The 27,195-nt window shown below is 60.4% G+C and overlaps 2 protein-coding genes across 3 annotated transcripts; one reads left to right on the forward strand and one right to left on the reverse strand.

Moving 5' to 3' along the window:
- On the forward strand, nt 1-1,614 carry PDYN (prodynorphin). The gene is made up of 2 exons (XM_027813661.2): nt 1-168; nt 471-1,614. The coding sequence occupies exons 1-2, from the start codon at nt 28-30 to the stop codon at nt 1,035-1,037; spliced, it is 708 nt and encodes a 235-aa protein (XP_027669462.2). The 5' UTR covers nt 1-27; the 3' UTR covers nt 1,038-1,614.
- Nucleotides 1,615-2,671: 1,057 nt separating this feature from the next.
- On the reverse strand, nt 2,672-27,071 carry LOC102053597 (tyrosine-protein phosphatase non-receptor type substrate 1-like). Of its 2 annotated transcripts, XM_055722700.1 has the most exons (9): nt 26,945-27,071; nt 14,372-14,514; nt 7,266-7,616; nt 6,689-7,006; nt 6,203-6,553; nt 5,820-5,921; nt 5,337-5,358; nt 4,888-4,927; nt 2,672-4,169 (listed from the first exon to the last, which is right to left on the reverse strand). In XM_055722700.1, exons 2-9 carry the CDS (start codon nt 14,448-14,450, stop codon nt 3,915-3,917), a joined length of 1,518 nt encoding a protein of 505 aa, XP_055578675.1. In that variant the 5' UTR covers nt 14,451-14,514; nt 26,945-27,071; the 3' UTR covers nt 2,672-3,914. The 2 variants fall into 2 exon arrangements, with proteins under 2 accessions (XP_055578675.1, XP_055578674.1); XM_055722699.1 differs by lacking the exon at nt 26,945-27,071 and having other exon boundaries at nt 14,372-14,587.
- Between the last annotated feature and the right edge of the window lie 124 nt (nt 27,072-27,195).

A 27,195-nucleotide genomic window follows, 5' to 3' on the forward strand; every position in this document is an offset into this window, starting at 1 on the left:
GCTGTCTCACCTTCCCCCAGGCAACAGATGCGGGGTGAGATGGCACAGCGGGCACTGGCGCTGGCACTCTGCCTCTCCCTGGCCACAGCGGCATCCACCAACTGCGTCACCCAGTGCTCCCTCTGCACAGCACAGACCCACGGCACTGAGAGCAGCATCTGGCCCCTGGTGAGTGCTGGCCCCATGCAGCCATTGGGGGGGGGGGGTGTCCCAGCAGCGGGGGCATCGTGGGTGCCAGTGCATGGTGAGCAAAGCTGGGTGTTGCCACAGTGATGGTTGTGGGCACCCCAGGGTGCTGGGAAGGTGCAAGCTTCGGCTCCTGGCTGAGCCTGGCAGCATGGTGAGCACGGACTCCTGGGCTTGGGGCAGGGGCACCCCTGGCACGGGGTGGGAGGAAGGCAGGGGATCACCCTGAGCAGTGGGGTGATGCTGGCGGGCACCCTGGGGCCGCTGCGGCCGCTGTCTTGCAGATGTGCCTGTGGGAATGCCAGGGCTCCTCGCCACCCGGACCTGAGTGGGAGATGTGCAGGAAGGCGCTGGCGCTCCTGGCCCCGCTGGTGGCCCTGGCCGAAGGGACAGACCCATCCCCTCAGGGGGCAGAGGAGGACGAGGCAGAGCCGGAGGAGGAGCTGGGTCCTGGGGAGCTGCTGATGGCACCGGCCAAGCGCTATGGGGGCTTCATGAAGAAGATGGCCAAGGGGAAGCTGCTTGCCCTGCTGCGCGAGAATGCCCACAGCAAGGGCAGCTTCAGCAAGAAGTTCGGGGGCTTTGGCCGCAAGCCGGGGGAGCGGGCGGCCCCTGAGGACTACCCGGGGCCGGTGGGCGCTGGGGCTGAGGAGCCCACGGGCGCTGGGGCCGAGGGGCAGGAGCTGGCAGAGCTGCACAAGCGTTATGGTGGCTTCATGCGCCGGATCCGGCCCAAGCTCAAGTGGGACAATCAAAAGCGCTATGGAGGCTTCCTGCGGCGGCAGTTCAAGGTCACCACACGGTCAGACGAGGACCCCAGCGCCTACTCAGGGGAGGTCTCGGACCTATAGAGCCAGGTGTGGGATGGGCGGCACCACGGTCCCCACACTGCCAGCCCAGACTGCGCCATCACCCCCAGCCCCAGCCCCCGCCCAGCCCGGTGTGGCCGGTGTCACCCCTGCCTCGTCCCCCTAGGCGACCATGGGTCAGTCCCCCTCCCCAGTTGTCCCTCTCTGGTTCACCTGCCCATCCCTTAGGGACCCTGTGCATCGAGGGGACAGCACCACTCCTCCGGCTGCTGGTGGTGTGGCCGTGGATCCAGCCCCAGGGCTCCAGGGGGCAAATCAAGGTGGGGGGACATATCCTGCACCCTGCCGCAGCTGCAGAATTGCAGCTGGGTCTGGAAAACATCACAGCTGATGTACAGGGCAATGGCCTCTGAGCAGTGGGAAGGATGAAATGGGGCAGGATCAGGCCCTCTGGGCTGGTAGATGGCTCACACAGCCAGCACCACCGTGGGGAGAGGGGGCTGGGCAGGGCTGGTGCCACGGAACCATCACCGGGGCAGGCAGCCGGCTGAGCACAACCCCAACTCCCCTCCCGGAGCCACTCGCCACCTCCCACCTGTCCCAGTGCCCGCCTGGTGCCCCTGGGCTTCCCCCTCCAAGAACGACCCCCGAGGCAGGGTTCGACCCCTGCCCCAGCCCCTGCTCCCCCCCGCAGCCAATAAAAGGCAGATGCCAATGAAGCTGAAGCCGTGCCAGGTGCTGAGCATCTTCCACAGTGAGGACCAAGTCCTCAGCATGAGGGAACCATGCACCCCAAGCTGGGGCCTGAGGGGGCTGTGGGTGCCCAGGCCTGGGATACCACACAGGCAGCGCATGGTGGCACCTTCCTTGTGCCACGGGTGCCAAGGGGGAATGTGGGACCCCACACACCCCATCGCTGCTGCCACAGGGGAGGCAGGGCCCCCCAGCCCAGCAAGGGCAGGGATGCTCAGGTGCACCCCAGGTGCTGGCTGGGGACCTCCCGCAGCACAGCGGGACCACCCACTCACCCCCAGCTGCACCCAGGGGAGGCTCCCGGGGGAATCATGGCAGCTGCCCCAGCCGGGAAGGGCAGTGGGCAAGCTGTCCCCTTCCCCCTCATGCTTTGAGGAGGGCACAAGCCCACCGGCAGCAGCTCAGTGCTGAGAACACCCAGCCTGGGCAGCAGCCCTCCTGTTGAGTATCTCCTCTGTGGCCTCACTCTCCACAAGGCATCATCACCTCATGTGCCAGCCATGGCCCAGGCGCCGGCTGCGGGGTGGGAATGGGGGGAGGTCACTGCAGAGCACTGGCACGCTCAGCTCACCCAAGGCACAGGCTGTGGCCAGCACCTGGCCTGCCTGCACCCCGCTTTGGGCACACCAGCTCAGCTCCCAGAGAACGGGGGCACCTAAAGATGCAGCTGGCCAGATGCTGGTCTGTCCTTGCCCTTGGGGTGGGCTGCTCCCCTCCCTCATGCTACCCAGGGGAAGCAGCACCATAACCCCCATCCCAACCTCCAGCTCCTGCTGTCTTCCCTCCCTGTGCAGCACACCACGGGGCTGTGCAGGATGAGACCCCCCTCCCACCTCACTGCAGGACATACAGGCCCCCCACCCCACCACGCACCCCCAGTGCCTGTGACCAGGTACAGCCCCAAGCACGGGGACACAGGGGTGTGCAGGAGCAGCACAGGACTCTTCACTTTTATTATAAAAATATCTTGCAAGCAAAAAGAAAAAAAAAAAGGAAAGTCTGTACAAGCAGTCACATGATTCTCAAAGCATCACCAGGCCCCCCTGCCCCCCCCCAGCAGCCACGGGGGGCCAGCCCCATGCCTGCCTGCTGCTGCAAGGCCACCTGGGTGCTGCAGGAGCCAGCGATGCGGTGGCACATGGAAGACACTTGTCCCCACGGGTGGGCTGCGGGGAGTCTGCCTGGCCCCCGCAGCAGAGCTGCGGGGGGGCCATGTAAAACTCTTAGAAACTCTACAGGGCTTAGAGGTCTTTACTGAGGCCTCTGTCTTAATTTTGCACATCTTATTCTAGTGTTAAGTACACAGCAGTACACCCACGTACAACACAAAACATTGGGGTTTAGCTCTAAAAATTAATAGTTACATGTCAAACAGTCAAAACATGTTACACAGTACCTGTGGGGAGCTCCGGGAGGGTGCCAGGCTGGCGGGGGCACCCGCAGCCCAGCCGGCGTGGAGCTGCACACTTTGTACAAGCCTGGGGCAGCGCTGGTGGGTCCCTGTGTGGGGCAAGGCTGTGCAGAGGACGAGGAGGAGGAGGATGCTCGGTGCCAGGAAGCTGTACCTGGAGCCTCCCCGGGCAGCAGGATGGGGGACAGCCTGCAGCAGGGGGGCTCGGCTCACCAGCCTTCCCAGCCTTATTGGCCTTGGTGCGAGACAGAAGTCCCGCAGAAGGGACACTTGGGAAGAGAGAGGTGGACGCTTCGGTCCTTCCTTTAAAGCCAAAGTTTGTTTTCAGGTGCCGGCAGCAGAAGGCAGCACAGGGGCCCCAGCTGGTCCCTGCAGGGTCAGGGCACTGTGGGAAGCTGTGCAAGCCTGGCCAGGCAGCAGCATCCCCATGGCAGCTGGCACAGAGTCACTGTCCCCATCCCCTCAGCCCGGCTGGAGCTTCTCAAGGAGCGGCTGGCAGGCAAACCTGGCACCCCAAGGCTGAACAGCCCCAAAGGGATGGAGCTGGCAGCCCCAGGACCAAGTTGCCCTCCAAAACTGGGTCTCTGTGGGGGGGAGCCAACCCTCACAGTATTGGTGGCTCCACTTCCATCCCAAAACGCGGGTACCGCAGTGCATCTTCACATCACTCTTGGTGCTTCCAAGAAAACCCTCCTGGAGAGGAGCAGGGCGGCTCCCCGTGAGACAGGGGGTCCCGGCAGCCACTGCAGCCTTGCTCATTTCCTCGGGATCTGGACGCTGGCATACTCTGAGCTGGCCTCCTCAGGGCGCGGGGCCGGTCGCCTGGGTGCCTTGCTGAGGTGCACCATGTCCAGGTCGGCGTAGGTGAGGTTGTCATCACTGGTGGGTGCCTGGCTGGTCTGGATGCAGGCGTACTCTGACTGCTGGCTCATCTCCACCATCCGGCGGATGGTCTTCCTCTCTCTGTCAAAGTTCAGGTCTGCGTAGGTCAGGTTGTTGGGGTCGGACTCCTGTGTGAGGCACCAAAAGTTCCTCCTCTGGGAGGACAAGAGAGGAGCCCCCACCGTGTCCACCCAGGCACCAACCCAAAGCCCCTCACTGAGGTCAATCCGGCTGCAGCTGTGACCTGGGACAGCTCAGTCGCTGCTTGTACAGGGGGAAACAATCCTGCAGCAATGCTTTACCCCACGCTACATCTTCAAAACCATCAGCCACAGCTGCCACTGACAGCCTTGGGAGCCACCACCGCGATTCAAGAGCCACCACTGCAGCCCTGCCATCACCCCATCCTGGCAGGGCTGGGCAGGGGCCAGGCTGCCCAGCGATGCCCACGTGGGAGCTGGCAGAGGCTGGGTGGGACAGGCAGATTGATGCTGATCACGACTTTGCCCGCAACGGCGTCACCAAATGCAAAATAACTCCACAAATAGCCTGGCCGGCTATCGCACAGCTGGTTCTGCAGGCAGCACTAACCCAGACTTTCCTGGGAGGAGGAGGAGGAGGAGAGAGGGCGAAGGCAGAAAAGATGCTGGGAAGTGGCTACCCCATCCCTGGGGCAGCTTCTCTTCCCTCTCCAGCCACAGCGTGGAGACACTGAGATGTTTCACAGGGGAACCACCACCCTCCACTGGAGACACGGAGGTGTTTCACGCAGGAACCACCACTCTCCAGCTCCTGCCTCTGCCCCTGGCCCGGCTCCCTCCCTGCGTGCGGGGTCAAGCAACACACCTGGGTAGTGGCCTCGCTGCTCTTCTCCGGCTCGTGTAACCTGAAAGGGGGAACAAAATAAGTCAGATCGACTGAGCGCCCCGTTGCCTCTTCCCTAGTGATGGAGCAGCTGGGGAGGTTCAGATGCAAAACCAAGTCCTTGCAGCAGCACGAGTCCTCACCAGTGAGCATCTGCTCACGTCCTGGTCCAGCTACACCTCTGCAGGCTGGGGAGCTGGCTCCCACCTGCTCATTCAGCCTCACCAAAAGCCAAGAGTTTGGGTACAAGATCACTGCAGGGGCAGAACCACAACCAGGGAGACTGGCGAAGCTTGCGCTCCTGCCTTTCCTTTTGCAACAAACGGGCATCCAGCTCCATCCTGATCCCAAGGGACCCCCTTTGCAGGCTGGAGGTGTCCAGCTCAGAGTGCTTACGAGTCACTCAGTGACTAGAGAAGATGTGAACTTACCTAGCAGATGGTGAGCTTTTACCTGCCAGAAGAAAAATAGTTTAGGAAAGAAATAGTTTAGGAAACAACATACACACACCACCCCCACCCACCCCCAGCTTCCCCGGGCACGCAAGCCCACATGCAGAGTGCAGAGACTGCTGCAGGAGCAGATATGCATCTTTTCCCAGAGGCAAGTTCCTGCAGTTTTGTGGAGTTTCACTCCATTTACCACATGCTCCTGGCAGAGGGCAGGGGGGTGTCAGACATTTTAGGTACCAGGAACAACACGTTTGCTGCTGGCAGGCACTGGCGCGCAGCAGCAAGCAGGCAGAGCTTTCCCTGCAGCCTGCAAACAACCTGGCCAGCTCTGCTCCATCCTGCCCTTTGGGCAGGAGCTGCAGCAGCACAGGCATGAATTCAGCCTCCAAGCAGTGATGCTCAGGAGAGAGGGAGAAGGGGGTCGGGAGCAGCTGCTTCCTCGCCATGCACTTGGTTCCTTACCCTTGCTCTGCTTTGCTCGGATGAGGTAAAGAATGGCAGCCACCAGCAGTGCCAGCACAGTGCAGACCACTCCCACCACAATATAGATGAGCAGCAAATTGCCTGAAACATGAAAGAAAAGGGTCACCACGGGCCTGAAAACACTGGTACCAACCATGTCCCTGCAGCCTTACAGCTGGGTAGACCTGATGACGCCTGAATCACAGACAATGACAGCTCAGTACCTGCCAGCATCACGCCCCTCCTCCCTCCTCCCTCCCCCCTCCCCCACCGTGGAGATTTGTGTCCTTGAACCAGATTCTGGTGGGAGTTTGAGCTTTCTCAGGCAAGTGACATCTTACAGTCTCCCCGGCAGGGACAACAGCCTAGTGGCTTCCACGCACCATTATATGTCTGGGACCAGTCGCTCAGTCCATCTCTGGCTGGGGCAGCGATCCGCAGGGTGGCCGTCCTGCTGATGGGGTCCTGGGCGTCGTGCACCACTCGGCAGGTGAACACGGACCCGTTCTTCTCCTCCGTCGCTTGGACCTGCAGCAGGCTGCTCAGCTCAAACAAGCCCTGTGGGGTCTCCACCAGCTGGGAGGTGTTCTCCACCTTTATCTCCGTCCCATTCTCCAGCCAGGTGATGGTCACCCCTCGCGGGTAAAACCCCTTCACGTGGCAGGTGAAGTTCGCGGTCTTGTTCACCTCAGAGAGGCTCGGCAGGTCAGCATCCACGTGGACACTGGGGGAAACTGGGAAGAAAGGCAGCACCTGGTGCCTGGTGTCCCCTGGCTCTGCTCCCCGCAGGGTGCCCTGTCCCTGCCCCAGGACCCCCAGCCCCACAGAAGCTGGGCACCTCAAGTGCCGACTCCCCTCCCAGCCCTCACCTCGCAGGGCTTTGCTGAGCTGGTACGTCCCTGTCAGCGGGGCCGTCAGTGTGGGGTGCTGCACCGCGCAGATGAGCTGCGAGCGGACGTCGTCCTCCTTCAGCATCACCGTCAGGGTGCTGGACATGTTGTAGGAGGATTTCAGTTGCTCAGGGGTGATGATCTGGGGCTGCCGAGCCAAAATTGGGCTCCTGTCCTTGAACCATTTCACGCTGATGTCTCTGGGGAAGAACCCCCCGGCCGTGCAGGTGAAAGGCACCGACTGCCCCGGCCCCGCTCTGTGCTGGGGCCCGGACACAACCGGGGGGCTGGGTTTGGCTGTGGGAAGAAGTGTGGGGCCATCAGACCAGGCTCTGCCACCCCCAGCCAGCGCCAGGGCTGCAGGGAGCGGGGTCTCCTGTGGGGGCACAGATTTGCCCGGGGGTGGCCCACAGAACCCTCCTGGGACCGGCCCCCGAGCCCCTTCCCCATCTCCGCTCACCCACAGCAGAGCCCACCGTGCTGGGCTGGGCTGTGCTGGGGGCTGCGCCCAGCAGGGCTGGCATCCACCGGGAGCTGCTCTGGGAGCCCCACTCACCGTGCACGGACACCTCTGTGCCCTTGCCGTGCTGAAACACCTGAACACCACCCAGTGATTTGCTGAACTTCACACAGTAATAGCTGCCGGCATCCTCGAGGCGAGCATCCATGATGTGGATGGTGAAGTCCACATCAGACCCACTGACTGCCCTCGTCACACGAGGGAAAGAGCCTGTCTGGTCGTAAATGGTCTCGTTCTCGCTGCCCCAGCCCTTCAGCCACTTCACAGGGCCAAGGGGACCACCTCCGGACGTGGTGCAGGTCAGGGTGAACATCTTCCCCTTGTTCACCGACACCTTGGTCTGGGGCTGCTGCAGCTGGAAGCTCTGACCCGCCTGGGCACCCGCACCTGGGGAAAAAACAGACCAAGTCCCACCTGGCACCACACGCCTGGCCAGGGTCCCCACCTGCCCTCCCCAGCCACGGGACAGGCTGGACACACAGCTCTGGTCAGCGGGGCCCCTGGGTGACAGGGTTGTGCCAGCACCAGGAGCCCAGGGGAGAGGCTGCGGTTACAGCAGCTGGCACAGACCTCTGCCCGCAGGTCACAGCGGTGGAGCTGGCCGGAGCTTTGCTAGATAACAGCACATGGCATGTATTCTGCACAGCTAAAACATCAAGCACATCCCAGCTGCCCACACACGCCGTGCCACCTTCTGTAGCCGCTTGGCTTTGTCAGTCAGGAGGAGACAAGGGCACAAAATGCAAGGTGCTCCAGAAAGCAAGCTCCCCTTGCAGATGCAATACCGTGTTTTCTGCGCTGAACCTGCCCCATTTCTGCACCGAAGCCAAGCCTCCGTGAGGCCAGCAGAGCACAGCCATTAGCCGTACCGGTGCCAGCCAGGCAGACGCCATTCCCGCTTGTCACCAACAGAGGAGAGCAGTCCCCTTCGGAGCACCTCAATAGCAACATTCCCTAATCCAGCCAACCGTCCCCGCACAAACAGAAAGGTGCTGTCCCAAGCGACCCCCACCTAAGCACCCATGGGTGCCAACGCAACTTCCCGCATGCACTGTCAGGCTGGGAGAAACTCCCAAGGTCTCCAGGAAAAGAGCAGGGTCTCCGCTCTCCCCAAGGACAGGCAATACCAAAACCCATCTCGGCGGACCTGCAGCCAGAGCCGGCAGGGACAAGGGTCTGAGCTCACCGCCGCATCAGTGCGGTGCACCAGGAGCTGGTGCTGCTGCTCCCCAAAAACAGCTGCAGGAGAAGGAAGAGCCACCGCGCAGCACTGCTCCTCCAGGGGTTAACTTCGGCAGTGCTTGCCATGCCGATATAGTTATTGCAACTGAATCGAATGAGATTTCAATACAGGTCACTGCTCAAAGGAACATTTTAAAGCAACGTGTGAGAGAGGTGGGAGAACCACTTAAATCTGCCTGCTGCTAACAGGGGCCAGGCACTGCTGACTGCTGCAGTCCCGGAGCTGGCAAGTGGCACACAGAACCAGTGTCACGCTCACACAGAATCATAGAATCTTTAAGATTAAAAGACCTTTAAGATCAAGTCCAATCATTAACCCAGGACTGCCAAGTCCACCACCAAACCACATCCCCAAGCATCGCATCTATGCATTTTTTAAACACTTCCCAGGATGGCGATAACCAGAGACTACTATATCTGAGCAGGTAACTCCTGCTGCAGCTGAGCAGCATTGGGCACGTATGGACCAGCATCCTGGGCATGTGGGAGCCGCATCAGCACAGCCGGCTCCCCAGCCTTGTTGGCTGGAGGGCTCCAGCTGCACCCCACATCTCTCACAGCAGAAAAACCCAGGGCAGCGACTCCTGCAAACACTGCCCTTGGAACCTCCACAGCCCCCGCCGCAGCCACCCCTAGCATGGGACAAAACTCTCGGCTGGATGTTCCCAGGAGGACCCACTGCAGGATGAGCTGCTCTGACCCCTCTCAGCCACAGCTGGCTCCTACTGGAGAGGATTTTTGGCAGCTGTTAATCCCTTCTGACTTCCAGTGGTATTTGATGTACCCACAGATGTTCTCACTGCACAATTACTCAGTCTCAATGGCCAAAGTCACCAGGACCCCACTTTCTACAGACTCCCCAGGTTAAAAACCTTTTGCCCAGGGCATTAGTCCGTTGCCTCCCCGGCACAGGCTGATGCTTGCAGCCAAAACCTTCAGCCCTTGGTGCTTCCCTTTGAAGCCACGCCAAGGCTGATGCAGTAGTAGCACTCAGCACCAAAACAAGTTTGTCCCATAAGACAAGCACAAAAGCATGGAAACCTGATTAGTGTCACGTCCGAATGAGTCGTTCAGGCTGAGCCTCCTCTGTCTTGTGTCTGAGCAGCAGCACCCTGAGCTTCTGCAAGGTGAGGGGAGCCCACATTTCTCAGGTGACCCCCCAAATCGGGGCGAGCCCGGGCCCTCAGCAGGAGCTCGTGCAGCCCTGCGCAGAGCAGGGCTGTGACACAGGGCATGCATCGCCAGCCTCCGCTGCTGTGGCACCTCCCGAGCTTGCTGCCTCCTGCCCCCAGACCTTTCGCAAGAAGCAGTTGAGAAATGCCCAGAGGAAGTCTGAAAGGCATCATCCACCTCTTGCTGAGCCTCCACATGGGGACACGACGCAGGCAGGGGACTGGGCTGCCCTGGGCACAGAGCACCCACCGCACAGACCCCCCAGCCCCTTCCCATGCCCAGGGTGGTCACATTGCTAATTGTTCACTCCACCAAGTTGGGCAAATGAAACCAGTGCTGCCACACCACGCATTAGCAGGTGGCATTGCAATGCAGCAAGGGCTGTGCAGCCTGCGTGCAGCCGTGGGAAGCAGGGGCCAGGAGCCAGGCTCCCTCCCCCTGCAGGGGCTCTGTGCCCTGTAATGAACACTCACTGCTCCTCTCTACAATCCTGTGTAAAAGCAACTTCTGCAGGGTGGTGACCCACCCTCAAGGTGTCTCCTCGAGGGTCCACTGCACCGGGGAGAGCTGCCCTGCTCAGGGGGCCCAGCGCCACCCCGCTCAGCCAAGCCCAGCCCAGCCCGCAGCCAGCCAAGCGCTTCCTCTTCATCCTCCCTCCCTCCATCTGTCCAGTTCCCCACGAGGCACATGCCACGCCAGAGGGGACAGAGCCAGGGGAAGCACCCGCCTTGGGGTCCCGGAGCCGACCCCAGCGCCGGAGCATGGTCAGGGCGAGCAGCACGAGCGCTGCCCGGCCTCAAAGCACATTTCTTTGCAGCGATGGGGTCTCAGAGCAACACCTGCAAAAGCACCGGGCAGTTAAACCACGCGTGGCTGGGTGAAGCCATGCCCGGGGCCAGAGCCCCCCACCACCTCGGCACAAGGCTTCTGCCTCCCTGGGGTTCCAGGGGGGTATTTGCTTTGCAGGCAGCAGGGCTGCCTCTGCAAGAACCCACGTTTGCAGCCAGGCTGCCGATGGTCTGCATGCATCTCACACCGCCCAGCCTGCATCACCTCCTCGCCGGGCAGCGGTGTGAGAGCACCCTGCCTGCTCCTTGCACCAAGGGATTTGCAGGCAGGGCGCGTGCTGTCGGGCAGCGACAGGCTGCCAGAGGTGCCACTGCAGTGGGGCTTTTCTGGCGGTGCTGCTGCTTCCAGAACAGCCAGGGAATAAGGGGCTTCATGCTGCCCCCAGCACAGCCTGCCAGGAGGCACCACTGGCAGCGCTCAGTCTCTCGGTCACTGCGGAGAACACCCTGTGGCTCTACAGAGCCTCTCAGATAGGACTAAATGAGGCTTTTCACATATTTTCCCCATGCATTCTGTTGTGAGCCACCACGTTACGGAGACTTTCACACACAGCTCTGCTTGGCCACTGCTCTTCAGATCACGCTGTGCAGGGTTTGCTGGAGATCTATTATAGGTGAGCTCTAGCCATGATATGCCGTGTTAACACCACACTGCCATAACAAGACCCACGCACACCTCCCGGCTGAGCAGCATGAGTCCAGTCAGGCCAACCAACTTCTCTACCTGCCTACCCGGCACCAGGGCTAACCTGATCCACCACGTGCTCAGAAACACCTTCAGACTCCAGCAGCAGCAGCACCCCAAGGATGCATCCACCACCCTCATCGTGGGAAAACACAAAGGGGAAGTTGATAGAAAACCCCAGTATATGCAAGTCAGAAAACGCAAAGTTTCCACTAAAGCTCCTTTCCTCCCTTCCCCCTGAAGGCAGCTTCTCCTTGTACCCAGCAGAAGATGTCTCTCCTCCTTCCCCTTTCTGGGTGCTCGCCCCAAGGAGTGGTGGGGCCAGGAACCTGGCTGAGCCCCCTCCCAGCAGAGATTTGCCAGCAGCCTGTGCGAGCCCTGTATGCTCACAACACACTCTTGCACCAGGAGTAGGATGCAGGGGGGGGTGGTCTTCATGCTGCAAACACATGGGACACACCACGATTTCTCACCACAAGCACCACTTCAGCGCAAACTTGCCTCCCACCCGCACATTCCCAGTGCCACCCAACGACACTATTTTCTCAGACATCAAATCACCTAGCATCAGAGTACGAACTGTTTGCCCCCAAGATCGAGGGGACTTTAGGTGCTCTGACCTTGTAGTCTGCTCTGTCTTATGCTCCAGAATTATCAAAGGGGTTTAGAGCCCTGAAAATCAGCACGTGGCTGTTCCCACGTAGGTGGGAGCACCCTCGCAATGCGGACCCAGAGCACTTCCAGCCCAGAGAAGAGGCACGAGCACATACATCGTGCTGCGCCTGGTCTGGCAGAGCCTCCCTCCTGTTATTCAGTTTAATTTGAGAGCAAAATAATCCCCAGCCCTCTCACTGCAGTGCAAGTTTTCCACCTCAGTGACACATTTTTTTTGCTATATTCCACCTTTTGAAGTATTTGATACTGAACAGATTGCCAGAGGCCGGGGTTTAATTCAGGAGAGGCTGCTCGGATGCTTCCTGATAAAAATAGATTTTAATTTTTTTTTTTCTTCCAAAGGAGCTGGGTAAGGAGCTCCAGGATGGTGAGAGGAGGGCTGCATGCTCCAGAAGCAACGTGCAGCTGGTCACCGGCATCCAAAGCTCCAAGATCACTCCTTAAAGGAACAGGCTGATGGGCAAGAGAAGCCCCAAAATAATCCTGCTGGAATTTCACCTGCAGTGGGGCTGCCGGCGGGGAACTAACAGGTGCTGCCTATAAAAGGGGCCTGGAATCCACAGTTCAGGGGAAGACAAGAAGAGACCTGGGGATAGCTGTCAAGTGCTATGCAAATCCCAGAGCAGCATGGGGACGGTTATAGTAAAGGCTATATTTTACATGCGTGACATCAGAGGAAGCCTCGGATCACACGCAGCCACCATTTGCGAGCGTTCCTCCTACAGCATTAGCAGAAATTCAGCTTGAAAGCCAGAGCCCCACAACCAAACAGATTTCCTCTTTAGAGGAGGCTCTGGGAAACGCAGCTGAAACCCTCCATCAAGAAACGCCCGCACGGCACAGATTTTGCAACAGGGCTTTGCAATTTGGTTTCCCAGCATCTCACTCCTCTTTGTCCTACAGGAAGATCTCCTGCAGGACCTTCCCTTTTCCCTTTGCTTCTGCAGAAGCGCTGGTGAAGCAATTGCCCTCTGGCATGGGAGCCTGGGCCAGCTCTTCTGGAGTTCATGCTTAGCCTGAGCCGTGGCCCAGGAGGGGCTCACTGCAGGGTCTGCACTGTGTGGGGGTGGAAATTAAAAAAAAAAAAAAAAAAAATTTCTGTGTGCCTGCACCTGGAATCAGGGATGCAAAACACCCTGCAACCCGGGCCTTTCTGCCCCAGGACAGCTCTTTCCCTATAGCTGCCTTGGAAAAATGGGGTTCTTACTCCAAGGCCACGTTTAATTAACTCAGGAGCTTTGCTCAAGCCATTCTTTCAAGGCAGGAAATCGCAACGGTTCGCTGGAGCCGCTCTCGCCGCCAAAGCCTTCTTGGCTTTCAGCAACCGGGAGTTTTCAGCTCGGGGCCAACACTTCTCAGTTGTGATCAGGCAACTCAAAGCCAGGAGTGCCGTGCTGAAAGCATTTGCTTTCTGCTCAAGTTTGCGCTCAACTCTCTGCCCTAGTGAAGCTCTGACAGTCAACGTTTCCAATGGGCCTGGGAGAGCGTGGCTTTCCCTCCTGTGGGACAAGCGTGTCAACCACGTGGGAGCCTGGGCTGGCCTGCGTGTAGCAGGACCCAGTTGGAAGGTGCGCAATTTGGACAGATCAGGCAAAACACTCAGCAGTGCGATCTCCTGCACGTGCACTGCGATTGCCCCAGGAGGTTTGCCCAAAAAGCCCCATCCCTCCCCGAAGGTGCCGACAGCACTGGGCAGGGAGGACAGCAATTGCTTGGCGATACCGCCGGAGACGAAGAGCAGTGAAATGAAACATCCTAGAAAGGGAACATCCTTGAAAGCAGCAGCCACCATGGGGCTTCGCCGGCGGTGGGGCGAGAAACTTCCCACTGCTCATAAGGGAAGGGAAACAGGCGGGGAGCGGCGCGCGCTCTGATCATCCCTTCCCAGGCTGCATCCCCGAGCGCGCACCAGGGCCCGGTGGAGCCCCAGGGAGGGCTGGGGTACCCGCTGGGGTACCCGCTGGGGCTGGCGCAGCAGCCCGAGGTGGCCCCAGGCCAGCACTGGATGACACCAGGTGCCTGGGAGGACGATGCAATCCCACCGCTCCGGTGCTCAACAGTTGGGTAGAGCAGCCAGGACTGCGTACACCAGCGGGGGAAGCAGGAGGGCAGCAAGAAAAACAAGTTGCTGGCAGAGGAGGCCGGCAGCCCTCGCCAGCCCCCCCCTCGCCCGGCTCCACCGCTCCCCCATCCCCGGGCCGCTTGGAGATCTGCCTCGGAGGGAGCTGGCAAGGGGTGCCAGCACACGGGTGGAACAACATGCCTCTTCACGTCCCTGCCTGCTTCCCTCGTCTCGCTGGAAAAGGGGAATGTCCGCCTGGAAGTTTGCTTCCAGAGGGGCCGTCGAGAGAGCCCCCCTCCCCCCCAGCCGCCGCTCTAGGTCACCCCGCGGAAAGGTCAAACCGGGCGCGCGGCGGGGGGCAGCAGGGAGAGATGGAGGGGAGGGGGGATGGCAAAGGAGCCAAAGCGGCAGGGGGGTGGCAGCAGGGGGGAGCCGGGCAGGGGCAGCCATGGCTTACCTGGCCAGCGCAGGCAGAGCAGCACCAGGCAGGTCAGCGGCCAGGCGGCGCGGCCGGGGCCCCGGGGCAGCGGCTCCATCGCGGCTCCGGCTGGGCAGCGCAGACCGGAGCGGCTTCAAAGCGCGGCTCCGCGGCGGGCTTCGCTTTTTTATGTTAAAGGAAAAAAAAAAAAAAAAAGCAAAAACATAAAGGGAAAAAAAAAAAAGCTGAATTGCAGCTGGAGAAGGAAATCGCTCTTCTCAGCCCCAAAATGAGGAAGGAGGGCTGCCCCCCGCCCCGCGGCTGCCCCCCCCGCCCCGCAGCACACGCGCGGCCCCGCCGCCCGCGGGCGCTGCCCGGGCCCTGGGGCTCTGACGGGGCCGCCGCGGCGGGGCCCCGGGCGGGCGCGTGCCCCGGTGCCGAGCGGAGCCGCGCCTGCCGCCCGCCGCCGCGCCGCCTCCGTTGCCGTGGCACCGGGGCGGGATGGGGCCGGCCCGGCGCGGGCCCCCCCCCCCCCCGCGCTCCCCGCCCCGCGCTCAGGCCGCTTTCCCGGTGGCGGGGGCGAAGGCAGCACCGCCCGGCCCGGAGCGAAGTTGCTTTGGTAACGGCACCCCCGGTGCGCCGCCGCCTTAAGGTGGGCTGGGGGACACCCCCCGGGCCGGTGCCGCGGGACCCCCGGGCAGGGCTGCCAGGAGCCCCGGGGTGCCCGGCCCGCCCCGGGCCAGGAGGAAGCGCCCAGGGCAGGCTGGAGGAGGAAGCAGCTGGGGCAGAGGAAGGATGGTTGAGTGGCACCAGGGCTGCCAGGTGGGGGGCTGGGGTCCCCCAGCTGGCCACAGGCTTCCTGTGCCAGGGCCAGCGTGGCCACCAGCACGGCTTGGGGCCCTGTGCTGGAACTGGGGGGCAGGGTGCACGCAGCATCGGGGCTGCTGGACACGCAGGGTGATTTGTGCCCCCCAAGGGCCCACGGCTGAGCTGGGACAGCCGGTGGCAGGGGCACGAGTGGCATTGTGGCGGTGCCATGCAGGCAGGCCGGCTCAGCCCAGGAGGGTCCGAGCAAGGAGGGGACCCCAGTGCAGCACAGACCGCTGGGGTGGATGGCGATGGAGAGGGAAGACCTGTCCCTGTCTTGGCAGCATGGGGACATCCTCACGATGTCCCCTCATCAGGAACCTGTGGCAGGGAGAGGCAAGAGCCCGAGGCAGCTGCAATGGGAGATGAAACTGAGGGAGGGTGCCAAGGGCATCTGGATGAGAGCATCCCTAGGATGCACATCCCTGCACTCCCCTGCTTCTCCCTGACACAAAGTCCTTCCTGGGGAGACACAAGGACATGTCCTCCACTGCCTGTGCCTGCTGCAGCTTCTCCCACCACCCACGGGCACTTCAGCAAGGCCAGGACAGGGGTCAGCTTGTTCCCCAGTGCCCTGCATGGGCACAGTCCACCTGCAGCCAGACATGATGCTGGCAGCTCCCAAAATCACCCTGCTTTCCCCTCTGCCCACCCAGGGAGGGGGCAGACGCTCTGCAGACCAGGGCTGAGCAGGAGCTCCCAGCCCCAGCATACACAGGTAGCACCCAGCACCCCTAGATCACATCCAGCTGCTCTCCCACACCGGGCTGGACCCCGAGGGCAGCACCGGGGGGCTGGCTGCCAGCTCCCTCCTCTCTCCCCAGGCAGCTGCTGGGGCTGTCGGCTTTATTTAGAGCTTCGCACAAACAAACAGCAAAGATATCTGAAGTGACTTGGCACCATCAGTCTGCGCACAGCGTCAGCCTGCGCGCGTTCCCATCCCCGCCAGCCTCCCCCTCGGCCCCAGCTACACCCATGTGTTGCATTCAGCCTTAATTTAGCTCCCTTGGTGCTGCTGGGAGCTGGGACTGGCCTCCCCAGGCATCTTGCACCGCACCTCCCTCCGGGAGCCCCCCAGGGGAGCTGGAGGCTGCGCTCAAGTGCTGCAGCCGCTGCTGCTCCTACTGTAAAATAACTCGTGGCCAACACCAGGGTGCAGCCATTGCTTTTATTTCCCCTTCGCACCACCAGTGAGGGCATGCAGCGGGGACCCGGAGGAGCCGTTAGCTTTGGCCTTTTGCACATGCAGCATGGCATGAAAACAATCACTGTGCACAGGAACGGGACATGGGATTAGCAGTGGTTTGTGGAAGCCTACACTGCCACCAGGGCATCCCACCCAGCCCCAGTCCAGGAGCAAGGCACCCTCGGGGTGCCCAGCAAGAGGGAAGTTACCGAGGATGGGCTGCAGCCGTTCACAGCCACTTTCCTGGTTATTTTTAAATGGAAGCACAGTTCCTGGAGGCCTGGCTGACTTCAGCCTGTCTGGGCTGTTCTCCTGCTCGGCGATGAAGGTTCAGACAACCTGTTTCAAGGAGATTACAAAGCGGAGACAGCCTGTACGCAAGCAGCCGCCGCGGAGTGCTTGGGAAGGAAAGTTGGAGCTTAAAAAAGCTCTGCAAGGGAAGGTACCACGGCAGAGCAGATGGTGCAGCATGAGCTTCCCGGGAAGAGCTGCTATTGCTCCCCATTAGGAAGCATATGGGCAGGCTCAGCTGCCTCCCCTCCTGCCCACGGCCCTTCCACTCGGCATCGCAGGGGCCTGCTCACACCCAGGGGGGTTTAAAGGATCCACCCCAAGAGGGCAGCCCCTGCCCCATGGGCTGGCAACAAACCTGGGGGAAGAGAGGAGCACTCTGCTCCTTCGTATGCCCGAGACCGAGCAAGAGCGCAGCATTTCAGGAGGCGCAACGCCATCATTAGAGCTCCCTTCTGCACCAAACACCCACGGGGAGCAGGAGGCTGCTGTGGCGCTTGGCAGGGCAGGCAGCACTGCCAGGATCCCTGGCTGCCAGCGGGCAGCCCGGCTGCGCTCGCTTTTGCAGCATCTTCATGCTTCAGCTCAAACCCACTGCTCCTGCAGGGACAACTTTAAGTGCCTGGGTCTCGCCGGGAGCCGTGCAGCAGCCAGTGCGGGGGGCGCAGGCAGCGTTTTAAGAGAGCTTTTCAAGAATAGGTTCATTTTCACAGCTTTGGGGCACAGCGAGGAACAGGCATCACACTGCCAGCACCCTTCTGGGGAAGGCACGTGCTCCGGCTGGTCTGGGCCAGCTCACCCACCCTGGCAGGTTTGGGTGCTGGAGGGAGGCTGGGACAGGCAGGGTTCTGGTCCCCCCTTCCTGGGGGCAAAGGCTCCAGCCAGCATTGTCACTGCTCCCGGCAGGGACCAAAGGGCCCAATGTGCTTTTGCATTTCCCCATTTTCATCTGGGAAGCTCCGCGTGGGCAGCAGGACCAGCTGCACAAGTGGCTTCCTCCTCAGGAAGGGGGCTCCTTCCCCACACAGGGACCCCCAGCCAGGGCAGGAGCACCCCTGTCTCTGGGAGGGACCCAAAGAGACCCTCCTGTCTAAGCCCAGCAGGAGCAATTACAGCCTTGCTAGGGTGATCCCAGCTGAAAGTCTTGCAGCACTGGTTTTACCCAGACTGCTCTTTAATTCCCTAACGAGCAGCCGGTCTGATCCCCTCCCAGCACTAATAGCCTACGGGGACAGCGGTGGCTCACTGCTAAGGGGGGACTCACAGGTGATGGAGATGGGAGAGGTTTCAATTCCTCCCTGTAGTGCCAAACCTAGGCCTGTTAATGAGCCATGCTTCACTAATGACAGAGGCGACTGGTTTCTTCTCCTGCCCAGAGTTTTCTCCCTCGGGATTCCCAGCCCAACGTGGTACAGCGCAGTGGGAAGGTTACCAGCCACATCGTACCAGGACACAGCACCTGTCCCATAGGATTTATAGGCACAGCTCAGCCTCAAAACCCCAACCGGCAAGGAAATTTTAGAGATAAACATAGGGAAGGCACCAACACTTTGGACATCAGCCTAGAAAACACCCTAAAACCAGCATCTAGCAGTGCTGTTTTGGGGCCATGGGTGCACAACCATGCCTGAGCATCAGTGAGCAGCCAGCACCCATGGGACCCCTCCACAGTAAACCCAAATAATTGCACCACACGCCCTTGCCAAGGCACTCAGGGTTGCAAGGACTCGCTGCCCCAGGAAAGCTCGGAGCCTCCCGGTCGTATCCTAGCCCAGGCCCAGCCTCAAACACAACCCAGCCCAGTCCCAGCACCATAAAAGATGCTGCTTTCATAGCTCACCACAACAAAACGAGGCGTGCAACCACATCAGAGCACCAAGTCTGGCCCCAGCACCCACATGGGGTCTACTCCAGTGCACACAAAGCAGCACAGCCTCCCTGCAGCTGGAGAGCAACACATATGGAGCTGGGCACACCCACCCCATCTGTCCTCCAGCTCCAAAACCAAATTTCAAGACCCTTCCAGCTTACAATCTAGGTGAACACATCCTACAGCCCTCCTGCCTCTGCCCACCACCCCTCAGGCTTCAGAGTCAGCACCCTCACAGGGCTCTTAGCTGGGAGAAGTGCCACACAGATGCCTTCTAAAGTTGATAGCACCAATTACACTGCTGATATTTAGGGCTTCCAGCACAACAAATGGAGCTTCAGCTTCATTAGGTACCCTGCCAATTTAATCCAAGACATCCAGTACAGAAGGAGCTTAAATTAGTTTATCTGATGTTAACTTATAACAAGCAATATGTTAACACAAGGATGGAAAGAAGTGACCTGCAGCCTGTTTGCAAGGAGCAGCTGAGCTGGACGGTGACCCAGAGAAGAGGCAAAGGGGGCAGGCACCCACAGCAGGAGCACCCCAGTCCTGCAAACACCGATTTAAGAAACAGGGATGTGTATCATACCTCTCTGCTCACCACATGCTCCTCCTGCAGTACCCACCACCATGAACACCTTGCAGCTGGAGAAGGGACACCCAGCCACCCCCTTATGTGTGAGAGGCCCTGGGGGGCTGGGGGTGGTAATGAGCTGTAGGTGCTTTGTTAAGTCTGTGATTGCTCGAAGAAAGGTGGGGGTGGGCTATGGAGGCTGCCGTGTGAGCAGCCTGTGCATGGGCTTTGCCCCTTGCCTTTTGTGGGGGGCTCACGGGAGCTGCCTGTCATTGCTTTGGTCAAGCTTTTGTTGCGTGATTTAGGGCTGAGCTGAGCTAGCTCAGGTCCTTATCCCACATCCCATCGGTGAGACGGTGCTGGGGGTGAGCAGGGAGGAGCTGCTCCCTAGTGCAGGGGACTTTCTGAGGAGGCCACCGCTGTGCACACCAGCCGGACCTAGCACCTGTTACCGCGGCCCCGCTGGGGAGCTGGGCTCCTTACCATAGCCTGCTTCACCGGAGCAGCCCTTGAATGCTCTGCCAGGGTCAGCTGGTCCCTCCAAGCCCATAAAATGACTTTCAGGGAGGATGAGGGAGGGATGCTGGTACTGCCTGCCTGGCGCTGGACTGTTCTGGGATGGAGCAATGCTCCAGTGCCATCATGGTGGCCATGCACCATCACCCTGGGCTGCGGCAGTGGCAGCAGAGCCCAGCCAGCGTCAGACCACCCACCACCGTCTGCTGAGCAAAAAGGGAAGCACATGGGTTGCAGCAGGAACCGCATCTGCGCCGCAGGTCGCCTGTGGCAGTGCCATGCAATGCTCCCAGGATGCTCCTGCTCGGCAGCAGCACCCTGCACGGTGCTGCAGACCGGGTAACTTGGCCGGGCTTCCTTAATGCAGCCCTGCACGCTTCTGGCCGGGGGAATTCCTCCTGCCTGTGTCAGAGCAGGAAAGGTGGTTTATATCCTGTGCCTGGCCTGGAAGCGGCTGGGCTGACCTGGAGGTGATGGGCAGAGGGATGGAGGGTTTAGGGTGAAACTGCTGACTGGTTGGGAAAACCCAGCTGTGGGGGATGGGGGGCTGGGAAATGGCCCTGGCAGGGCTGGCGCGTGCTGCCCAGTTAGCTGCCATAAGCCCTGGGGGGGCTGTGATGACCTTTGTTTGCAGGCAGGATCCTGCCTCTTGCTCTGGAGAATGATTTACTCGCTGGCTCTAGGTGCAGCAGGTGAGCAAAGCCTGAGCAGTCCCACACCGCAGCCTCCTGGGTCCACAGCACAGGGACAGGGATGGGGGCACAAGGCAGCTCCCACCTGGGGCAGCTCCCTGGGGGCACAGGGCAGCCCCAGTCCTGCATCACTTGTGCCAGCGGTTGCAAAGCTCGGGGGCTGTGGGGAATATCTGCACTGGCTGGGGGGCTCGGCCAGGGCTCACCCCAGCTCTTGTGGGCTCCAGAGACCTGGGACCCTTCCCGAGGCCGGGCTGGGTACAGAAGGGATGCTCAGCCCCGGGAGCAGTGGTGCTGTGGAGGAGAAAGCGGCAGGGAGGGGCAGGCAGGCAGGGGCAGCCAGGGAGCTCCAGCCATGCACGGGGACATGTCGGAGCTGGGTGTTAATCATTGATGGGCTCCCAGGAGCTGTTTGAGCTGGAGCCTCCATCCCTGCTCCGGAGCGGGATGTTCTGCACCGTGCTGGCCTGTGGGGACATAGTGGCAGTGCCAGTACCCAGATTCCCGTGACACACAGGCAGCTCCCTGCAGTCCACGGCCAAATGTATGTACTGGGGGCTACTGGGAGGCCTTGTCACACTGACGCAGACACATTTATTTCACCCGTCCAAGCCCCTGCAGCTGTGGCCCTCCCCAGTGGGCCAGGCCCCTGCCAGAGCTGCTGGTGATTCCCCATGTTGGATGCAGCTCGTCCCCCTCCAGCTGCCCCCTACTCTTAACCTGGGGGCTGCCAGTGCCATGCCCGTGCCCGGGGCTGGCCAGGGGCTGTGTGGGACAGCCTGGTGGCCCAGGGCTCCCGGGGTGCTGCAAGCGAGAGGACAGGTTGCAGGGTGTGGGGATGCACATGGGGACTGTGGGTGCCTGTGACTACAGCCCCATGGGGTGATGCTAGGGAAGACCTTGGTTTCCCCTTGGCAGTACTGGTATGACCATGGCAGGGTGTGGAGCCCAGCTGAGGGAAGAGCGATATCATCTCAGTTTTCTTCTGCCTTTTTTTTTTTTTTTAACTCTGCGTCCTCTCAAAGTTCTTTGTTGATTGCAAATTGTTATCATGAAAGCTCATCCAACGCTGCAATAGCAGATAATGCTCTGTGCGCTCCCAGGCACGGCTGCTGTAACTCATTGCAGGCTGTGCTGCCTGATAAAGTCCTGCGGCAGCTGCAGATGAAAATAAAAATGCTAACGTGGGGGGATTTATCATGTTAAGCTATCTCAGCCCATCGCTTCCTGCTTGTCAGAGCTCTCACTGGAGGCACCAGCATGGTTGCAGGACTTTGAAGCCCAGGTTTGGTGGGGGCATTTGTGCTGTTGGACCTTGGCTGGTCAGGACCTCGCACCTCCAGAGCCAGGGAGACGGCCCGGCGGAGGGCTGAGCTGGGGCACATGGGATGCAGGAGACCTGGTGCAACCCCCCATCCCACTTTCCCAACTGTTATTAATGAGAGTGCTGAGACATAACAGCGTGGCTGGCAGCGAGGGCTTTCACCAAGGTTATTTGTGAAAGTGCTGTATCTGATGCATTGTGGTGGAAATGGCCATTTCACCATGTCTGGGATGCAGCAGGGATGTGCCCCCCCTGACACGGCTGGACCCAGCCTGGAGCTGGGGGGTGCTGCTGTCTTGACCAGCCCCCAGCACCGTCAGTGCCGTCCCCAGCACTGACACCGGGCTGTCCCCGTGGTGGCTGTCCCCACAGCAGCCTCACAGCTCAGGGGCTATGCGCCAGAGCTCAGTGCTGTTTGCTCTGGCCCCATCGAGACCAGGCACATCCATGCTGCCTGACCCAGCACTCCCAGCTCTGTGGGACTGGGGCCACGCTGGTCCTGCAGATGGGAGCATGAGGACAATGCTTTTGCAAGGGGGTTGTGTTGGTTTTTTGGTATTTTTGGTTTTGGTTGTGGTTTTTTTTTTTTTTTTTTTAAGCTGAAAGGCAACAAAAAGCACAAGGATTAATTCCGGCTCTGCAAGATCCGCTGTGTGCCTGGTGACTGTATTGGTCCCAAGGGTCTGGCCTGGCCCTGATAAGGAGCTGCAAATCAGAACTACGAAATGCTGCTGTCCTGCCCGGGAGCTCAGCCTGCCAGAGCCATGGAGGGGGATCAGGGATTTAGAGGGTCTGCGTGATGTCTGACAGGTTTAGAAAATACTGCCTGGGATTATCTATTAGCAGTGGTGACCAGAGACCTTTGAGCCGAGACGCACGTCGGCACCAGCTGATGTCTGCTGAGGGGGGGTTCATGCACGTGGGGAACCTGTTCCGCATGTGCATGCGTTTGCATATGTGTGCATGTACACACGTACCTGTGTGCACACAGGTGCATGCATGTGCAGCAGCGACAGCTCTGGAACAGGCTACAGGCACAAATGGGGCTGCTGGCCTTGTGGCATTGCAGGGTCCAAGCCATGCATGGCCCCTGGCAGCTGCCAGACCCGTGCTGGGTCTTTGGTGCCAGGAGGGAACGTAGAGAGCCGGTGGCAAAGCATCTGCCCTGCGCCATACGTGAGGGACGCACCAGCCTTCGTTGTGCTGCAGCCCTTTAACAGCAACTCCTGACCGCCAGCATTAATGATATCCACCCAATTAGCTGCTGCAACCTCCACCTAGCCTGAAGGATTAGCAAACGAAATCATCATCCCAAGGCATAAGCAGTTAACACCACTAATTAGTCATCGTGTGAATCCTAACCCAAACAGTATCCCGGGTGCGGGCAGCCAGCCGTGGCAGCACTGCGGGCAGGGGGCTGCTGCTGCCCACCCGGCCGGGGCCTCCCTCAGCTCCTGGAGACGGGAGCTGTTTATGGAGAATTTGCCGGGCTCGGGGATACGATATTTTTACATGTTGCCATAGTTACTGATGCCATTATAAAATTAAGCCTGAACTTTGCGGAAGAAATGGATCTGTCAGAAGCAATTATTTTAGCAAGCACGTTGTTGATCCCACTGTGCTGCCCACCCCATGGCCGGCAGCGAGGGGCTGAGCCCAGCCGGGGCGATGGAGCTCCCCGCTGAAGGCTCTGCAGGGGCCACATCCTGCTAACGCGTGCGTTGCTGGGCCAAGATGCCGGAGCACTGGGTTCGCCTGGTTGCACCACTGGGAGCCACCGGCGCCGGCACAGCCCCTCGGCGCTGGCAGTGCCATTGGGCACGTCGGGGCGAACAAAAGCCGGCTGAGAGCGCGCTTTCAGCCGCTCCACGGCTCCCTCCCGCAGCGCCTGCTTTCCCCCTTCTCCTGCCTCTCTAAATATTTTTTCCTTTCCCTGCACTTCTCAGAGGGACGCTTGTGCTGGGCTCGGGGCACTGCCAGTGCTGGGGCCACTGCCAAGTGCATCCAAGCTTTAAGGTTGCTCTGTGCCAGGAGGAGTGGGAGCCCCAGGGACCCCGGCAGCATCCTGCCCTTGCTGGCTAACAGGGATGCCCTGCGCTGCCCTTGGGGAGGAGAGCTACCCAAAGGGTTTCCCCATCCCGAGCAGCAGCCCCCGGCTCTTTTACCTGGACAAAACCCACCAGAGCGTCCCCAGGAACATGCACAGATCACTCTGGGCATGGTGCATGTGTGGATGTTGGGGGGACCAGGACCACACCAATGGACCACCAACAGCTGATCCAACAAGAAGAGCCCTGGGCACCCCCAGAGCAGGCAGTCCCCTCCTGCCTGGGGTGAGAGGTCCCCTCCCTGGGACCCTCTCTCAGGCGCTGGCAGGACCAAGTGCCACAGCTGCATCCACCCTTCCCGTGCTGGCTCTGGAAGGCAACCGTCCCTGCGCAACGTCCCACCAAACACCAAAAGCACAAAGCGAGTCTTTCTTAAGCACTGGATGTTCCTGTTCATCCCACGGTCCTGGAAATCCCTCTTTAATCATTGCCAGAGTCTTGGCCTCCACGACATCCTGCGGTGAGGGACCACACGGGCCAAAGGAGTGTTGGACACAAAGGATTTCCTTTGAAATGTGTTTGACACTCTCATTTTCACTGCTTACCCCCTCTGTCTGCAATAGAAGAGATGGAGAATGGCTGGAGGGCAGCCCCCGATCTGCCCCATGCCCCTCCAGCTCCAGGGATTTAATGAAAATTATTCCAGGTCAGGCAGGGAGGTTCTCAGTAACAATAGCTGCAATAGCACAACCTCCTATTAGATATCAGAGAATCCACACAGACAAGCAGCATCCTCCAAGCACCTCTCCTCAGCTTAAAGCCCCAGACTGCAGCCCTGGGGTCCTGGTCCGCTTACCCACGGCCACAGGGCCAGGTTGTGGCATGGGCACAGCCTGGCAGTGCCTGGGAGCCCACCTCCTCCCCAAACCCTCTGGGGGTCCCGCAGGGCACCCCGGTGCCGTGGGGTGGCTGTGCTGTAATGCTGCTTTCACTGGGGGTGGGCTCAGGGGGCTGGAGAAATCTCTGCTGTGCTGGAGAGAGCCCTCGCTACGTCAGGAATCCAGGAGGAGGATGAGGCTGGCAGCGAGGCTGTGGCACCAAAACAGTTCCTATGACAACCCCAAATCCCAGACCTGTTTATCCCCTTTAATAAAAATCCACAATAACCATGAAACCAGGGAATAAGATTCAATAAGTAAGACGCAAAATAAATCAGGAACAGTGCAAAATATGTCACTGTTTTACTTTGGCTTTATTCCTTGTTTTCCAAGGAAAAGCCTGAGAAATGGGGAGCTGCAAAGGGGTGAGCTGGCGGGTCTGGAATTGGTGGGAGCAGGGTCTGGCCGTGCAGCATCCCTGGGCTTCTCCCTCCAGTTCTCTCTCCTGGGAGGAGCGCAGCCCGGGGCAGTCAGCAGGCACAGGCAAGACCCACGTGGCATTTCTTGGGGACAATCGAAGGTGTCTCTGAGACCCTCTCACCCTTCCCAACCCCCTCAGAGCACCCCAGCTGTTCCTCCAGCTCCTCGTGCTGTTCCCTGTTGGTGTCCTGGCACAGCATCCCCATGGCATCGCCTGGTACCCATGGCACCACAGGGTCCACATGGCATCGCTGGGGTCCCCATGGCATCACAGGGTCCACATGGCATCACTCGGTGCCTGTGGCATCGTGGGAGCCCTGTGGGGTCCCGGTGGCATCAGATGCTCTTGGACCCATGGTTGCTTGGCTAATGCTGATGTGCCAAGGGACCAAGCTGTCTCTCCCTGGGGATGGGCTTGTGGCCACCACAGACTCACAGTGGCAAGGACAGAGATGGGGACAGAGCAGGAGCTCAAGGGCATCTTGAACAGAGACAGACACAAACCAGGGCTGGAGCTGCTGCCCCGTCAGCTGCTGGAGGGGACAAGCCAGAGCGATGCCAGCTCCCGGGAGACATGATGGCCCCTGGGCACCCATCCCCGTGAGAAGCACTGCCAGCGCGGGGGGGCTCTGCTTCTCACCCAGAGCGGAGCATCCCAGGGCAGGGCATGAGGCACTTAGCCCTGTCTCTCCCCTTTTCTCCTTGCTCAGCCCTGGCTCCAGCACAAGCTCAGCTTTGTCCCACTCCCCAGAGTGCTGCCAGCCCTCTCCTGTCCCCTGGGACACCAGGGATACGCCCGCATCCCCCTGTTTCAGACAGCCCCACGTGCTAGCTGAGACCATACTCTTCCTCCGTGTTAATTAAATCATTGCTCCCCCTCCCCTCACTGCCAGGGCCAGCCTCCTCCATCAGGCATGCGCCCTGGACTAATTGCTCTCTGTAATTGCACGCTTTCCTTTGGAGGCACACACTCCCCCTTGGCTCTCAGCACAGCCCGTGCCTCCAACGCTGGCTCCCTGGCACGGCATGGCATGGCACAGCACGGCATGGCACAGCACGGCATGGCATGGCACAACATGCACCACCACCCTGTCAGGCCCTGCCAGCCCTGTTGCCTCAGTGCCTCCGGGAGCTGTTTCCCACCTCCCAGGGCCAGGAGCAGGGCAGGCAGCCCCTGAGCAGCCCCTGGCCCTTCCCCAGCTCCTGCTTTCTGCTGCTCCCCAGGGTGGGGGTCTGTGCAGACCCCCACTGCAGCGCAGCCCACCTCAGCCTCTCTCCAGCCCTTTTGCTTGGATTTGCCATCCCACAAGGTCCCGGCACTGGGCTCACACACCAAAGCTCAGCTGAACCCGCTGCACCACCCACGTGTTGGGAGCTTCTCACCATGGTGGGGGCCACTGCCAGGGCTGTTTGCCAGACACACCGCCGCAGCCTCATCCGCTCCACTGCACGCTTGCCCTGGCATGGCATTGCCCCAGGGTGTCCGTGCATGGGGTCCAGCCCTGGGACACAGCCCAAACCCTGGCTGGAGCTGGCGTGTCCCCTCCCTGTGACACCAAGCCTCTCCTCACTGCCTGTCCAGCCTCAGCTCCGCACCACAGCGAAGGCATCTTCACTCGGCCCCAGCTGCGGGCAGGAGGAGCTGGGGGGCACCAGCCCCGGCATCGCCCCATGCCCACCCCAGCCACTGCAGCTGTTGACAGAGCACAAACACCCGCCTTTCTCGCTCGAGCACCCGGCGGGTGACTTAGTGGGACGTGACGACCAGCAGCACCAGGAAAACACCACGGACAAGCAGTTAATCCCTGCCCCCAGCATTGCCTGGCGCTGCCCCCCAAGCGAGGCGCTGCCCCCCGAGCAAGGTGCTCCCGGCACGTTCCTACCTTGTGTCCGTGCTTGGGCACTTGTTTGTGCTTTCACTGCTGGCACACCTCGGGCTGGTGGCTTAAAGGATTTTCCTATAATAAGCACCAAATCCCTCCCCTGGGCAGTAAAGCTGCAGACCTGGGCCCTTTTGTAGGTGCAGAGCGCTCCGCAGTGCCCTGCTCGCTGGCTGCTTTGCATATGCTAGTATCAAACTGGATTTCCCCCCTCCTGACCCAGCCCAGTGCTTAAAAAGCCCTAAATCCCCTTG

Source organism: Falco cherrug, chromosome 10 (assembly GCF_023634085.1).
Source record: "Falco cherrug isolate bFalChe1 chromosome 10, bFalChe1.pri, whole genome shotgun sequence".
NCBI classification, from domain to species: Eukaryota; Metazoa; Chordata; class Aves; order Falconiformes; family Falconidae; genus Falco; species Falco cherrug.

What these genes read in the sequence shown, in the direction of transcription:
- PDYN (XM_027813661.2), top strand. Translation starts at nt 28, where the DNA reads ATGCGGGGTGAGATGGCACAGCGGGCACTGGCGCTGGCACTCTGCCTC. An exon ending in AGAGCAGCATCTGGCCCCTG is followed by an intron (nt 169 to 470) that starts GTGAGTGCTGGC and finishes GCTGTCTTGCAG; the next exon opens with ATGTGCCTGTGGGAATGCCA.
- LOC102053597 (XM_055722700.1), bottom strand. Translation starts at nt 14,450, where the DNA reads ATGGAGCCGCTGCCCCGGGGCCCCGGCCGCGCCGCCTGGCCGCTGACC. An exon ending in CACAGAGGTGTCCGTGCACG is followed by an intron (nt 7,007 to 7,265) that starts GTGAGTGGGGCT and finishes TTCTTCCCACAG; the next exon opens with CCAAACCCAGCCCCCCGGTT. An exon ending in CCGAGCAAAGCAGAGCAAGG is followed by an intron (nt 5,359 to 5,819) that starts GTAAGGAACCAA and finishes TTCTTCTGGCAG; the next exon opens with GTAAAAGCTCACCATCTGCT.